At 42.3% G+C, this 17,147-nt stretch overlaps 1 protein-coding gene across 1 annotated transcript; it reads left to right on the top strand.

Moving 5' to 3' along the window:
• Nucleotides 1–1,751: 1,751 nt before the first annotated feature.
• Nucleotides 1,752–6,997, top strand: LOC133884689 (mannosyl-oligosaccharide 1,2-alpha-mannosidase MNS3). The gene is made up of 6 exons (XM_062324202.1): nt 1,752–2,027; nt 4,366–5,315; nt 5,456–5,717; nt 5,871–6,068; nt 6,192–6,340; nt 6,423–6,997. The coding sequence occupies exons 1-6, from the start codon at nt 1,929–1,931 to the stop codon at nt 6,691–6,693; spliced, it is 1,929 nt and encodes a 642-aa protein (XP_062180186.1). The 5' UTR covers nt 1,752–1,928; the 3' UTR covers nt 6,694–6,997.
• Nucleotides 6,998–17,147: the final 10,150 nt, after the last annotated feature.

Here is a 17,147-nt window from a genome sequence, read left to right as displayed (position 1 = left end):
ATGTTATTGCTTCTTGTTCCTTGCTCTTATGTTTCACCTTTTTTGTCTATCTATTGACGTATGATAGGAATTCATGTCGATTCATGATACATGTAGGTGTACGAGAATATCTTAGCCGCATCACAGGCAAGACGTTTGAAAGAGATAGTTGTGGGAATATAGACCATCGAAGAAATCTATTTCCATGGACTTACCAAGTTGCAAGCTCTACCGAAAAGCAATTTTGTTGTTATATGTCATGTGACTACGTACCTAGATAGTCCCATATAAATTACTCATGTGTGTTTGTTATTTACTTTTTTTATTTAATTATTATACCTATCAAGTATCCTGTTATTTGTTATTTTTGTTCCCTCAAGCATCATGATCTAAGAATATATTAAATCCTATATCTATTGTACTCAATAATTATTTATTATAACTGGTTTGAAAAGTTAATTATTGATTACCAGGACTGACGCGCAAGCATCAACTTATTTTGTGTCTTGTGGCACCTAGTCTCATGCAAATTTTTGGCTTCCTTTGCATTGCACCGGCATTTAACTATAGATTCATTAAGCCAAAAATTCTTTATATGTGTGCTTTTGATGTTAGCTTCTATGTTGCATGTGACATTTTCATTTTAAAGATGCTCTATGCTTTAGATATACTTCATGCCAACCACATCTGGTAATGATGCTCATGTTAGTACATAAAGTAATCTCACATTCGAGTCTGACAAAAATATTTAAATGCTTCACTTGTTCCTTTGATGCAAATTCATATGCTCGACACAATGTTAGTGTGCAAAATACAGTTTTCACGTATAATATGAGTTCATGTTGTAACGTAAAGATGCCTAACTAGTAGAAGAAAAAAGTCCTTTATTTATCATTAAATAGTTGACACCATGTGTAAAAAACATACTCGTTGATGGCAACAAATTATTTAATTTTTTCTCCGTGCTCTCAAATTCATACTGCTAAAAAATAGATGAGTTATGGTAGATTCAAATAATTTCTACCGTATATCTTACACGATCAAACTATCTATGATCAAAGTTAGTCCACTGTCTCTTCCTCTCTCAATTGTTTGAAAACTTCCAATTAATTTGGAAACCTACGATTAATAGACGCTATCAGTATTAAAAAGTATTAATACACTATTATTTCCTTTCATTTATATAAATAACTATAATCAATCTATTTTTCTATAATAATTTGATATAGAACACAATAGTTTATGCAAGAGCTCTTGATATATACCGTGCATAAGTCTTAACACACGACTTCAAATTCGTATTTAGACCCCACTAATTACATAACGTAATTAAATTCCTTGATCCCCTCTCCAAGCAACAACCAATCACTTCTCATATCTCGTATGATCACATCCAACTTCGATCCCACTTCATCCTGCTGTGTGTTAGAAGTTAAATTTGACCCCTGCCTTTCCTTTTCTTTCATTTTTGTGATATTTCGTTTCTCTGTGCAAAGATGGATATATTTTCGTTATCTTAAGGCGAGAAGCTTTATAGATCTTAGTTTTTGTATTTTTAATTATTTTTTTTTGTAATTTTTTTTATTTCTTATTATAATATTATTTATTTCAGGTATGGATGCTAGTACATAAAAAACAAGAGAAGAATTTCAGAAACACATTTTGTTCATTTTAGATTAAAAATTAATGGTTCCGACGTGACCGTGTTTAATCGAGATTCGTTGGCAATTTATGAACGGCTAAAATATTTTTTTTTTCTAGATGAACGGAGAAAGTTAATTACGACAGCGAGACGGGAGAATCCGACCCGCCCTCGCTTCTCCCTCCCCCGTCTGCCGTCCGCGGCCGCTCCCATCCCACCCGGATCTCGCGCGCGACGCAGACAACCCCCACCTCCTTCCAGAAGCTTCTAGAATCCCCCTTCCTCACCCCCTCCCGCTCCTGCGCGGATGAGCAGCAGCTCGGGCCCCCTCCCCTACTCGATGCGCGATGTGGACGCCGGCGGCGCCTACAACAACGCCAAGTTCCGCCACCGTTCTCGCCTCAAGGTGCCTTCTCCCCCTCCGGATCCACCTCGCCATTTCATTGCGAAAAAGAAGTTTTTTCCCCTCTTCCCTAGACCAGAGGTAGCTCTAATTGGGGGTGAAGCTTGATCTCCTGAGGCGATTGCCGCGGTGATCTCGAATCCGTGCCGCGACTCGATTCGTCTGGGGAGTGAGTTGGTTCGATTTGATTGGTTTGTTTTGTTTGGGAGGCCGCGGCTTGGTGAATTTGGCTTGATGAGGGGGTCCGTGGCTTCGGATCTGTGGGTTTAGTCACTGTTGAATTTGTTCTGGTCAATCCGTGGTATTGATCTCTGTGGCGTCGAGCATTGCGCCGCTGCTCTAGGTTGTTTCGATCTGCTTGAGGTCATTCATTTTATGAAACAATTGTTTTGATCCAGAGTTGCGTGTGCTAGTCAGCGTACGCTTGGTTTGTTGTAAAATAGGCGATAAATAGAGCATGAAAATTATTCCATAGAGGCAATTACCATAACAGGAATTCGAGCTATCTATACACATAATAAAGTAATTGCACAACTGAAAAGGGACAGCAACAACATTATTCAACATGTGTACCTTAAATAGCCGAATTGCTGAGCAGAGCATATGAGCAATTATTCCAAAAGACTGACAACAGAATAATAGAAGGTAATAAATTGCTCTCAGATTTTCACATAACAATTGGCCCCAAGACTCAAATGTCTTGCTCCCAAATTGTTCTACAAATTTCATCATTGATTGGGCTATTGCTAAGATCTCAACTAGCAAATAGAGTTTGGACATTATATCAAAATAAAGCACTGGACAGTGAGCTGCAAAATCACAGAGGACTTCTAACTGAATGAATTTTGTAATTACAGAGCTAACAAAAGCATACAGGTAGTGAAGCCTACAAAGGATTGCTATCACCACATTCATCCAGTAAAGACAAGAGCTTGCCATCTCTGTATAGCTATGGCCAAACATCAAAATACCATCAGCAGCCCACAAGTCCAGAGCATCACAGCAGCTCATAAATCCAGAGCACCACAACCCTATTGCTATTGTTCTTGACTAATAGCCCAATCTCAGATTATACCAATCATCACAGAGCAGAATTCAGACAGAGGGATAAGGGAGGAGATTACTCACAGCGAAATTCGACCAAAATCGAAAAGAAGTGAGGCTAGGCACGACTCGTAAGCCGCTGTCCCAGAAAACCTAGCACCCGCCGTTGTCGACGACGTGAAGGAGATCGGAGATACAAAGCCTCTCCACACTGCCACTACACGCGTGGATGAACTTCAGCTGTGCAGCTCCGGCCATCAACAAGTTCCTCGTCCCGGCCCCAAGAAATCAGATCGAGCACCCAAGAGATCAGGACTCAATCTCCCCAGTGCAGGCCGGAAAGGAACCAGGGAAAGGGTGAGAAATCCACTCAAAATCGGGTGTCCTAGAGGAGAGGAGGAAGCACATAAGAAGGGGAGGCTCACGCAGCACATCCTGGCCGACGAATCCACCCCCGAACCGCATACGCGAGGGAAACGGACATGGCAGTTTCGCCGCCGCCGCCGCAATTTCCCCAGCCAGCCTCATGCTTATCCACCCAAGGACCCCCGCTGTGCAACCCTAGAGCTGGCTGCTGCTTTTGCAGCACGACGAAAGGGCCAGGGCCAAAACAAGCGAGAAAAAGGCCGGCCCAACCAGCTACCTGGAGACAGCCCAATAGTAAAATTTCTGAAAAAATGCAACATGGTTTACCTCCAGGATTCAAGTAGTTAGTACGGCCTCACATTATCTCATGATCGCCATTGCTCTCGCGTGTACATGAACTTTGATACCTCAACCCTTGCTGGAGAGATGATACAGCTAGTGAAGTGGATATGATGACCATCCCGGATAATTGCTCGAAGCATTTGCTGATCATGTCACCTAACTTCAAAGTTGACAAATTGTGGCTTGCTGAATTAAATCTGCAATTTTTTAACATATTTTTTGCTCCATAAGGCTTAATTTTCCTAAAAATTGGCAATACCATTTTGGTGCACATTTTGGGAATTGCAATTAGTAATAGGAGTTAATCAAACTTGATTCTCTGGATTTTACACTCGAGTGTTATTTTGTCTTGACTTCATATCTTGGATGCTATCGTGTGCTGCACAGTGAACTTATTTCTGGGAACTGTAATACTGTCCTTTTCATGTTTGAGAAGAACTGTAGTAGTTTAACAATCTTTGTCTATCCTCTCTGATAATGGAGCAATATCCCTTTACTTCAGTTGTTTTTGTTAGTAGGAAACCTGTTTTCAAGGCTGATATGGTCCCATTGATTTTTCCCTCTAAGCTTTTGTACTTCTCCTATGTAGATGGTTATACAGGCCCTTGCTACTAACAGCAGCAAATACCGCTGTGGAAAGTTCACTGTTGGTAAATTCTTGAGTCTGTTGATGGCTTTTGGCATAATATACTTATTTCTGCACCAAAGCTCGGAGGGTTTTGTGTCTGGTGAGGTACATGACAAAGAAGTACAGAATAAACATGTCAGGAAAGCTCCCAATATTCGCACATTTTGGAGAAAACCGCCAAGGCTGCCCCCACGTCTCTCCCCAAATGAAATTTACAAAAATAATTCACTGGTTCAGCAGTCTCCATCTGAGTGGACATCCAGGCAGAAGAAAGTTAAAGAAGCATTCGAACATGCATGGTCTGGTTACCGAAATTATGCAATGGGTTATGATGAGCTTATGCCTTTGAGCCACAGAGGCACAGATGGATTAGGAGGTCTAGGGGCTACAGTTGTGGATTCTTTGGACACAGCGATAATAATGGGTGCTGATGATGTTGTTTCTGAAGCATCAAAATGGATCGAAGATAACCTAATGAAAAGAATCAGTGAGAAAGGACAGGTTAATTTATTTGAAACTACCATCCGTGTCTTGGGAGGGCTTCTCAGTGCATACCATTTAAGTGGTGGTGATCATGCAGGAGCAGGTGACTCCGGGATTCCGGTAACATATAAAAAGGCAAATCCAGAGCAGCTTTTGGAAGTTTCAAAGGATTTAGCTGACAGGTTATTATTAGCTTTTACATCGAGCCCAACAGCTATACCTTTAAGTGACGTTGTACTCCATGACCGCTCTGCCCATGCAGCCCCTGATGGCTTAAGCAGTACCTCTGAGGCTTCAACGTTGCAACTGGAGTTCAGTTACCTAAGCAGAATATCGGGGGATCCGAAGTATGACAGGGAGGCAATGAAGGTGTTAGAGCATATGCGAACACTTCCAACGGTGGAGGGTCTGGTGCCTATATACATTAAGTATGCATTGTTTGGACCCTTCTATATTGTGCAACTAAATTGCTGTTGCATTCCATCTTATGCTATTCCATTGTATTGTTTTTAAAGGCATTAAGTTTTAGAGGAAATCTTTATGTTCTTATTCTTGCTTTTATATGCAGCCCCTCCTCCGGTCAATTTAGCGGTGAGAATATTCGATTAGGATCTCGTGGTGACAGTTACTATGAGTATCTACTAAAAGTTTGGGTTCAGCAAGAGGAATATCGTGACAGTAGTTTGAAGTACCTATTTGAAATGTATACCGAAGCAATGAGAGGGGTCAAGCATCTTCTTGTTCGAAGAACTGTTCCAAATGGGCTGGTCTTTGTTGGGGAGCTTCCATATGGACGAAATGGTGGCTTTAGTCCTAAAATGGATCACCTGGTATATAGCTATCATTCAATATCTATCCTCTTGCACTCGGATGAGAAATTGATCACCCTTATATTGTTTTTTTAGTGTGCAAGCTTTTATGACCCTTCTTGTGTTGTGCAATACTTCCTCAATAACTAGCAATGGGATGTCTTTATTTTGCAGGTGTGTTTCCTTCCTGGTACCCTTGCTCTAGGTGCAACTAAGGGTATCACCAAGAAAAAAGCTCTTGAAAGTAATTTGTTAACTAATGAAGACATTGAAAATCTCCAGCTTGCCGAAGATCTGGCTAAAACATGTGTTGAGATGTATTTTGTGACCTCTACTGGCCTTGCTCCTGAAATCGCTTATTTTCATATTGAGGTAAGTGATTTGCTGAATTACTGGATTCTCCTGAGTTCTATCAATGTTACCTTTTATTTTCTTGTGTTTCAACATATATTTTCATTCTGCAAACGAATCACTAATGATGTGTGGTTTCTACAGGGTAATCCGGAAGGGGGACCCGATGGTGGGAACAAAACTTCCAAATATGTCAATGATATAATAATAAAACCACTTGATCGTCACAATCTTTTACGCCCAGAGACTGTGGAATCACTATTTGTTTTGCATAGAATCACAGAGGATTCCAAGTATGATTTTGTGGAATTGCCTACTTTTCAGTTTGCATCGTGTCACTGTTGGCTCATCTTTTTCTTCCTTTTTCATAAACAGGTATAGGGAGTGGGGTTGGCAGATCTTTCAGGCTTTTGAAAAGTACACAAAAGTTGATTCTGGTGGTTACACTTCCTTGGATGATGTCACGAGCCTACCTCCTCATAGGAGAGACAAAATGGAGACTTTCTTCCTTGGAGAAACATTGAAATATTTGTATTTGCTGTTTGATGAAAACAATACTCTTCCACTAGATAAGTTTGTATTCAATACAGAAGCCCATCCTCTTCCAGTCATGCGGTCTGCGAATCAGGCTTCACATTCTGTATAGTTTCCAAGTGTATCACTGTTGTACTATCATGACAGAAGTCAATTAACAGATCTGTGAGAAAAATACTCGAGGACAACAATAGCTGGAGGATTGAGAGTCCCTTGCATGAGCTTGACACGACACCAGAATCATTCTTGGAGGCAAGCTCATGATCGTGGAATCGTCACGGTTGATTTTGGTTTTCTACTTGTATTTATTGGAAGGCCGTAAAACTGTATACTCTGTACAATCTAACTTCAAATTTTGAAATCAGTTAGTGATTACAACAAGATTTTATCTTAATAAAATGTATGATCCTGTGCCAGCCATCCTTTCTTGTACTTTAATGTTCCACCAAGTTGCTCCGTGGCTACCTGGTGAGTACAACTAGTATCCTTATCATCTCCGGTTATTGCTAATATGTTGTTCATTTCATCTCGGGCCTTCCCCATTGTCGTTGTTGTGTAGTACATTGCAACTAAATCTCTTTAAAAAGTGCCTGGATCTTAAATATACGTAGTATCTTCAAATTTCAGGGTTATCATAATCGAACAAAGCCTTATCACGCTTGTGGTTTAACTTCATGATGAAGCCTTATCACGCTTATGGATTAACTTCATGATGTGGAAATTGTTAGAAATATAGAGTCTTATATTTACTTATAGGTTACTAAAGTCATTATCATATACTCTATATATTGCTCTAAAAACTACTATTAAATAGAAGTTATTTTATATAAGTTGTTATTCCTAATATGATATCAAAACTAGATTTTCTTGGACACCGTATAAGATCTATTCCACCATCGTCTCTCCCTCTCTTCCTGTCGGTTCTCTCTTTCTCTGGCCAGATAGGCGAGCTGAGGTCTCGCCCACTGCTGGCTAAGCCCGCCATCGCCCATCGGCCTCACGCTTGCATGCCGTTGGGAACTCTTCTCCACCGGGTTTCACCCTCTGCGAGCTTCCCTCCGCAGCAGGGGAAGCTGAGCCATGGGAGGAGGCCGAGGTGGAGATCGTCCGCGACATCGAGCCCATTGTGGAGCTCGTGAAGGACATCGTTGTAACTCCACTCCGCAATGGCAATCTACTCGAAGGCCTAGAATCTCGCTGCTGCTGGCACTTGCCGTCGCACTATCTGTGCCTGCTGCGAGAACGGAGGGTGAGGCCATGCTGTCCCTCGACGCGGTCAGTTTCAATGACGTCGTCACCAAGCACCTATTCATGGTGGTCAAGTTCTGTGCCCCGTGTTGTGGTCCCAAGCTCTTGAAAATGAGGATGTGCATGGTGTGGACATTGCATAACTACTCCTTAAGCTTGTTGCCATGGGGCTGCTCTTCTAGTTCGTTGCTCTACTGCTGTTGTGGGATCTAGGGCATTTTGTGTTGCGTCTTAGGTGTGGTGGCCTGCTACTATGCTAGGTTGTGTTTTGGTGCTATCTGCTGCTAACTACATTTACGTCTAGTTTTAGTCATTGTTTTCCGCTACATCCATATCCAAGTCTCGGTCTCTCTTTGAGTTCTTCTATACCGTGCGAGTCCATATTAATTAGAATACTGTTTGTACGGTTCCTCATAGCATGTCATCAGAGATTGGTTTAATTAAGTAGCCTAAACAACGCCCTGAGCCAAAGCATCCTTGTTTCTTATACTCACTATCCGGGTCTATGAAGTCTTCATCACTGTCATCTTCAACCAGAACTGAATCGAGCAGCCTTATCCCCTATTTCCATAGCTTTACTAATTCTCTACTAATGGATGTGTTATGTGGCAATCCATAGTTAAGAAAACGTACCTTTCTAATCCTTCAATTGCCCTAGTGAAGCACAGATTTGATGATTTCCCGTATCAATAGGATCGCCTGCTACTATGCTAGGTTGTGTTTTGGTGCCATCTGCAGCTAGCTACATTTATGTCTAGCTTTAGTCATTGTTTTCTGCTACGACCATATCCAAGTCTCAGTCTCTCTTTGAGTTCTTCTATATCGTGCGAGTCCATATATTCCTTCGTCTATTCATCAATTTTCTTTCGTGATTAGCTAATTGTTCATCTTTGTTTAGCTAATCCTTCTCCTTTGTTATTGATGTAACTGTGCCATCTAGGTCTTTTCGTAGATTTAGTAACAACTTTTTTGTTGTCTTGCTACTCATTGTCGCTTTGTTGTGATCCTTGACCAAGCACATTCTTTGTTGTCATCATCACGACTCTACTCCTGTGTTTTGTATAGCACTTCTTCTATTCGACAGGATTATAAGACTCTGCTCTATGATGGCTTTGAAGAGAGTTTTTTGGATATATTAGTTTAAGTTTTTTACTTAGTGCTAACTCTTCCAAATGCAATGCTACTGCATACATCTTGCATTTTAGGTGGGTGTTAGAAATATAGAGTCCTTATCCCTTACGTATTATAGGTTACTAGAGTCCTTATCATGTACTATATCATGTACTCTCCATATATTGCTCCTGAGAGCTACTATTTGCTCCTGAGAGCTACTATTAAATATAAATTGGTATTCCTAATAAAAACATGCACGGTAGTAACATTAAAGATGAATTAAGAATCCTTGTTTCATGAATCTTTCATGCACTAGTTTAATTACACTGCATCATTATACTGCTAGCCAATTGAACCAAAATTATCCAGGGAGCTAACATTATTTTGAGAATTATCTCAAAGTACTTGTGTTAGTTGCACTTAGAACCACATACCTAGTTTCACTTATTTTTGGAACTACTATAGAAATAGTCATCAGTATCGGTTTAAAAATGCAATTAGTGATGATTTTTGAACCAGCACTGATTACTCGACACTAATAATCCAGCATTATCAGTGCCGGTTCCTTTCGGTAGTTGTTACTAACCGGCACTGATACATATTTCAAGGCCAGAAAAAGCTCGTATTTTAGAAACAAAAATGATTTCAGTTTATGCAGAAAACTTGACTGAAGTTCTAGTTCAAGCAGCTCGCTCATAGCATTTACATTATTCGATACACATATTTACATGATATAATATATTCCAAATGATTCAATAAAAGAAGATAGACTGGATCTGTGTCACTTGCCAACTTGAGACAGACCTACATCATCAAGCTTATAGTTCAAGATGCTTCGGAACGAACTGAGAAGGTACTACACGGCCAAAATTAAGAAGAAATGATATGTGTACATGAGTATAGACCAAAGTTCAATCGAGTCAGATGTCTAACCAATGTTCAGTCGAGTTAGATCTTTAAGCAATGTTCAATTGAGTCAGATTTGTAACCACAATTTCACGCAGGCCATGAACAGGATAGAGTTCCTCAGTTCGTGTTGACGGGCATATGACAACATGATGGTGGCGTCAGTTTCACGAGACGGCAGTCGGAGCACTACCTGGATCTGGTCGGCAACGAAGCAGACTGCATACACTTGGTGGATGGCAAGCTCTAGCAGATTTCAAGTGCAAGTAGGTGAGGTCCCATCTGTGACACAGAGTAAGGAAGCCAAAACAACAAGAGTTGGGTGGAGGAGCTCACCAAGTCACGAGATCGATCATGTCTCAAGTGCGCATCCACGTCAGATTCTTTGACACCGGTTTCTACATCCACTTCGAGTCGGCGGTGGTCATCTTCAAATCACCTCCTGTTGGAGCCCAGAAAACCTTCGAAACTATGGTTTACTGCTGGGACAATCAGGGTGGATTTATCCACACTGGTATTCTCGAGACCAGCCCATTGGATGCATACCGCGAGGTGAGGAACCTCAATTGGGATCCCAAGGAGCCTAACATTCTCCAGTTCATTGACACCGATAGCGATAGTGAAAGTCAGGACAGTGACAACGGTGGCTCCATCGATGGCAAGAGTAGTCGAATAGGTCAACTCGTGTTTATGGCCAGAGTTAGTGAAGCACCCATCAAGCAAAATGCTGGAGATCCGGATGCTATGATGAATGATGATGCTAGAATCTCTGAAGACCCAGCGATAGCGGCTGCTGCTGCAGGAACCGGCACCACTAGGGCGATACCACTGGGCATTGTCCCTGATACAACTCTTCATCGACGTGCCGTGGGATGTCAGGTGCCTCCTGGTCTTCAATGATGACTTTCGGTAGGCACGCCTTCACCAGTAGCGGCCCAAGGGTCGAGGAACGAACCCCCTCAGGATAACAACCACGGGGCGACATCGGCACAACTATAACTGAGTCTAGGCAGCGATGTTTTCAGTACTCCAGAAGCCAATATCTAGGTTTCCCATATGATTTTAAGATCCTTTCCTGAGTTGGATCCTGCGGACCCCTTAACCCATGTGGTTAATCAACTCAAGACTTTGCTCGGTGCAGCTCAGATCCAAGCGGCTAGAGCAAACAACCCAAGCAGCTCTAGGCACCCCAGTCGGTAAGGTGCCAGCTCGAGGAGAAATAGACATAGGTATCCCTGGGTCGAGGGATCTCAGATAGGAAGCTCGAGTGGTCAAACTCGAGCATAACCCTATGGGTCGAATTGTAACTGCCATATCCATAGGCTCAGAAATCAAGAAGACTTAAGGAACTGCATTCCTCACAATCGACACGATCTATGGAGAGTGATAGACAACCGCCGCGAGGAACTCTGTGAGGATAATCGTCGTTATAGCGGCCAAAGAACTCTGAGATGAGATGGTCCATGCGGCTCCCCAGGTCAAAGGAATAGGCGTGATAGTCCTCCGCCGTCTTCACTCGAGGAATTCGATGGAGGCTATGAATCCTTCATGTATGAGCTTCGGTCGATACGATGGTCTAAAAAATTTAAAGTGGGTCCGATCAGAAGTACGTTGGGAAGCTCAATCCAAATGAGTGGTTGCAAATCTATACCACTGTTATTCGAGCAGCTAGCGGTGATAACAGGGTGATGGACAATTACCTGTTAACTACCCTCGACGGACCTGTGAGGTCGTGGTGGCTGAACTTGCCACCCAACTCGATTCAATCATGGGTAGAGCTAAAGGCTCAGTTCATCGCTAATTTTCAAGGTACATTCGAGCGCCCAGGAACAGAAGACGATCTGCTCCAACTGAACCAAGGTAAGGACAAATCCCTTTGAGATTTCATTCATAGGTTCAGCGATAGGCGTAATACGATCCTGGACATCTCCAACGAGTCAATCATCATTGCCTTCAAGCGAGGCATGAAGGACACAGATTTGGTTAGGAAGTTGGATACCGAAAAAATTTGTGCGGTTAAGGAGCTCTTCAAGTTGGCTGACAAGTACGCAAAGCATGCCAAAGCCTAGGTACAGACCAAGAACTCTCAGTCTGGCAAGGACAAGCCCGAGTCCTAGAAGAATGAGGGGAATAAGAGTAAACCTGGTGACAAGCGCAAGGGTCCAGACATGATTGTACCCACGGTCGATAGGAGCAAGTTGTGCAACACTGGAGATAACAAAGGCCTAAGCTGAGGTGACGGAAAGTGGTGTCCCATCCATCAGACCAACCAGCACGACTTTGACGAATGCCATGCCATTAAAAAGAAGGTCGATGATAAGCTCAAGGCTAACGTTGCTGAATATCACATCAAATAGGTGAAGCCAAACGCTAAAGATGACAGGCTCGAATTCCACGAGGCTGATCAGAGCTTGGTGCACATATTTGGACCATCCGCCTCGTATGAGTCTAAAAGACTATACAAGGTAGTCGAAAGGGTGGTCAATCTAGCATCGACCGGGCCTCCTTGGTACCTCAAGTAGTCAGAAGTCAAGATCACCTTTGACCAAGCTGACCATCCAGTCGTAGTTCCACACTCGGGTCGGTATTCGGTGTGGTTTAGCTGACTATCCTCAATATCAAAGTCTCTTGGACCTTGGTCGATGGGCGTAGCTCTCTCAACCTTATCTTCACCAAGACACTAGACAAAATGGAGGTAGAAAGGTCAGAACTGAAGAAAGGAGCTGAGCCCTTTCACTGCATAACTCAAAATTCCTCGACCATGCCCCTTGGCCAGATCGAGTTGCCAGTCACGTTTGACGAGCCTGACAACTTCCACACAGAGAAATTAACCTTTGATGTTGCGGACTTCGAGACGACTTATAATGTGATACTAGGCCACCCAATGCTCGGCAGGTTCATGACTGCAATACACTATGCAAAACAGACGCTCAAGATCCCAGGCCCTAAAGGGGTCATAACCATCAAGGGAGATCAATGTGCAGCGATCAAGTGCGACAAGCAGAACCTAGATTTGGTCGAACACTTCTGTCGAGTGATGATCACTTCGAAAGGCACAGAGTCCAAGCGCCAGATGCATCAAGCCACCATCAAGATCAAAGATACCAATCTCATGAGCCTCGCTGATGCTTCTAAATCTAACGACGCCACCAAGGGTGAGACCACTGACAGTGCTAAGGACAAGAAGGCAAGTGATGGTGTCAAAGCAGTGCCCCTTGACCCGTATGAGCCAGCCAAGATGGTCAAGATATGGGCCAACCATGAACCCAAATAGGAACTCGAGCTCATCACTTTCCTCCAGGCAAATCAAGATGTGTTTGTGTGGCAACCGTCCGATATGCCTGGAGTCCCTATGGAGGTGATCAATCATCGACTACCTATGAAACCCGATGCCAAACCTGTGGTGCAAAAGCAACGAAGATTTGAGGAAGACAGAAAGCAAGCCATCTAGGAGGAGGTCAGCAAACACCTAAAAGCAGGCTTCATTCGAGAGGTTCATCATCCTATGTGGCTTGCAAACCATGTCCTAGTACAGAAAGCCAACATCAAGTGGAGAATGTGCGTTGATTTCACCGACCTCAACAAAGTTTGTCCTAAGGATCATTTTCTTTTTCCTCTTCCTCGTATCGACCAGATTGCCGACTCTATGGCGATTTGTGAATTACTGTATTTTCTATATGCCTATTTGGGGTATCACCAAATTAGCATTGGGATAGAGGATGAAGAGAAATCTGCTTTTATTACTCATTTTGGTGTATTTTGCTATGTAAAGATGCCTTTTGCTTTAAAGAGTGCAGGTGCTACTTATAAACGGTGTATTAATAATTATTTATAGCCCCAAATTGGGCTCAACGTTGAAACTTATGTCAATGATATTGTAGTCAAGACTAAAACCAAAGACGCACTGATTGTCGACCTCAAGAAAACATTTGACAACCTCAGAAAATATCGTATGATGTTTAACCCCGAGAAGTGCACGTTTTGCATTCCGTCCGGCAAACTTCTCTACTTCCTTGTGTCAAGTCGTGGTATTGGGGCCAATTCAGGCAAAATCGAGGCTCTCGACCAGATGTGGTCACCTCGAACACTAAAAGAAGTTTAAAAATTGACATGATGCATAGTAGCACTTAGTCAATTTATCTTCAAGATGGGCGAGTGAGGGATACCCAAGGCCTTCTTCAAGATTTTTAAGAAGAACGACCGGTTCTGTGGATGGAATATAAGGTATATTTAGGTTTAATTTAATCTATAAATACTTTATAAGTAGAAATTGATAAACTGATATGATCATATCGTTAGAGCATAATCTAGGTATGTGTACTAAATCACTACATATGACTAGATCTACTATACTCAAAATTACGAACTGCAGGAAATAAAGTACGAGAAACATGATTTATATGTACTGGTCCTGCGTGGTGAAGGTTGCTGAAGATGCTGGTTGCACCGTGTTGATGGCACGATCGATCCTGTTGACGACGCGCCGAAATTGTTGACGATGACAGCGTGCAGCGCCCAAGCGACCAGGAAGACGAGTCATGGTGAAGAACTTGAGTAGTCGCACAGAGCACTTCCCAAAAACCTTATTCGTCCTCTCCCGGTGTAAGATCTCAAGAGTGAGGGTTTCGGAGACCTTTTCTCCCGGTTGCCGATGCACGTCGACGCCGGGATGGAGTAGACTACAGCGGCATCACAATAGAAAGAGAAATAGGCAAAACCCTAACTCTTATATAGACTCACTAAATGAGAGCATTCCTAATTTTAAGGTTACTCTCAATTAGCAGTCTATGTTGTACTTGTTCTCAAAGAGGTGAGGATCCTTGCATATATATATAGGGGAAACCCCTAACTCCACCTCCATTAGCAATATGATACTAATAAAAGGTGGATCTCAACATGGATCACCTCTTCACAATATAGGTACATTGGCTAGTCCCAATAATTCTAACAGGGCGACGACACGATGGCATCGTAAAACAGCAGATCTAGGAGGGACGTGCAGGCATGCGAAAGAAGAAAACGGCGACGAGAGGAAGATGGAACCTACCTCCGGATGGCGGCAGGAGTTACTGATAGTGATAGGCAAACTCACTTGGATGACAAAATGGTGAACAATGGTGCTCATGATCCTCGAGGTATGCTGCCATCCCAAATGCTAAGCTACATTTCTGTTGGATCCTGTCCATATTGCTACGGGTGGCCAGTGTTGTAAGTAACAGATCATCAGACACAGGAAATAGTTTTATTTTTTTGGCTAACTCACGTAGTTAATCATCTCTCAGTCAATTCTTCGATCATCCCTTTATCCCTCAAACAATAAATCCCCGAATCGAATAATCAATTCGTTTGAGAGCAGTTTCAAGCTTCATATATCGAGTTGTAGGATTTTAGATGGACATTGTTTGTATCAATCACACACTTGTTTATCCCTTTGTTTCAATTGGAAGCAAATTTTGTTGGACTATATTTAGAAAGTCTCTCGTGAGATTTTATATATATCATTTATTTTATGATTCAATAGTTAAAGTTAAAGAGAAAAGAGAATAAATATGTATCATTAAAAAAATTATTCTAAGATAGAATTTTATAGAATTTATTTTTGTTTCAACCACCACGAAGTTGTAGGATGTTCTGAGCCAACCTCCACACTACGGGGCTACTCCGATATCAGTCTGAAAGCTAGCCCTTGAAAGAACTAGATAAATGTTGATTCTCTTCTGGCCACACCGCACAGAAATGCCACAGTATGTTTTATTATCTTATACACTACTTAAAAATTTGCTCATTTTAGCGACAGCATAAACGACTACCTCGACTTACGTACTAAGCTAGCGGTTCTATGACATTTTGTTCACTGGAGTCGATCCTAGGAGTCTAACTTGCAGAATGTTGTCGCAATTCCATTTCTACCGAACGCTTGGTGGGCCCTTAACCGTAAGAAATAACTGTTAATTCCTTGGGCGTGCCATTTCAGTTGTAAAGACCATTTTCCTCTTAAAAAAAGTTACAAAGACCATTCATTAGTATATATATAAGTGCTAATCTACAGCTAGGGTATAGTTACACCATTTTGAACTACTGACATTGTAATTTTGATGCTACGGATTTATCGTGATAAATACTTTTCATTAAATATAATAATTTTTGTTTGAAAATATAACAATTTTTCATCTTTAGAATATTTCGATGTCCTAAATGTCTTGTATTTTGAATCAGAGAAGGTGTGCCAAGATTAGGGGTGGAAATGGATGGCAGGAAATCCGAATTATCCGATTCCGTATCTGTTAAAATGCGAATATGGATATCCGTATCCGTATTCGTTTCTGAAATGGATACTAAAATGGATATATCCGAATTCGTTTTCGAGATTCGGATTCAAATGTGGATATCCGAATTCGAGATATATCCGATTCGTATCCGTATCCGCCAACCAGGGAACCAAATTTTGCTAAAGTTTTAGAAATTTCAGATATGAACGAAATTCCAACCCAATCAAATTGGAACAATTTCAATCAAATTTCATCAAATTTCAGTTAAATTTGATCAAAAATTTAAATTTCCAACATGAATTTTGAACAAAATTTGTAAAATTCCGGCCCAATCAAAGTAGAACAAATTTTATTTGAATTTTATCAAATTTCAGTCAAATTTTTTTAAAAATTTAAATTTCCAACCTAAATTTCGAAGATCGAGTAGATATCCGAATGCGAATTCGTATTCGAACTATCCGATTCGTATTCGTATTCGGAGATATCCGGATCCGTATTCGTATTCGGATTAAAATGTGGTAAATCGTACTATCCGAATTCGATTCCATGCGTATCCGATCTGCTTCCATCCTTAGCCAAGATATTGGGATTTCACAAGTTCCAAAGCCAAATTTTGAAACGTGAAAATGTACTATTTCAGGGTCAAAGGAATCCATCGCTACACAGGGTTCCAACTTGCATCCATGGGCAGAAACCGAGCGCAAGACAAGACCAGGACACGAGAGGAACGTCCTGAGAGGAAGTGAGGAACGTGGAGCGTGGCCCGTGCGAGGAAAGCCAATGGAACCGCTGCTGCGCTGGACGGGGGACCCGGCAGACGCGCGGCGGGCACGGCCCGTGCGAAGTTGTTGACGCGTCGGCCCCACGCACTCACCCGCGGTCTGGCTGGCCTGCGAGGTACCCGCACCAACAACGTGCAGCAATTCGTCCGCCCCGGGGGCCACGGGATGGGCGGCATCGGCATCGCGGTCACGGGGGCCTTGCTGCGTCGGCGCCGGGCATGGAGGGGGCTGGACCTGGACCACGGCGC

This window comes from Phragmites australis, chromosome 11 (genome assembly GCF_958298935.1).
Source record: "Phragmites australis chromosome 11, lpPhrAust1.1, whole genome shotgun sequence".
NCBI lineage: Eukaryota > Viridiplantae > Streptophyta > Magnoliopsida > Poales > Poaceae > Phragmites > Phragmites australis.
The sequence above is the reverse complement of the archived record's forward strand: the minus strand, read 5'-3'. Positions and strand labels throughout refer to the sequence as shown.

What these genes read in the sequence shown, in the direction of transcription:
- LOC133884689 (XM_062324202.1), top strand. Translation starts at nt 1,929, where the DNA reads ATGAGCAGCAGCTCGGGCCCCCTCCCCTACTCGATGCGCGATGTGGAC. An exon ending in CTGGTGCCTATATACATTAA is followed by an intron (nt 5,316 to 5,455) that starts GTATGCATTGTT and finishes TTTTATATGCAG; the next exon opens with CCCCTCCTCCGGTCAATTTA. An exon ending in AGAATCACAGAGGATTCCAA is followed by an intron (nt 6,341 to 6,422) that starts GTATGATTTTGT and finishes TTTCATAAACAG; the next exon opens with GTATAGGGAGTGGGGTTGGC.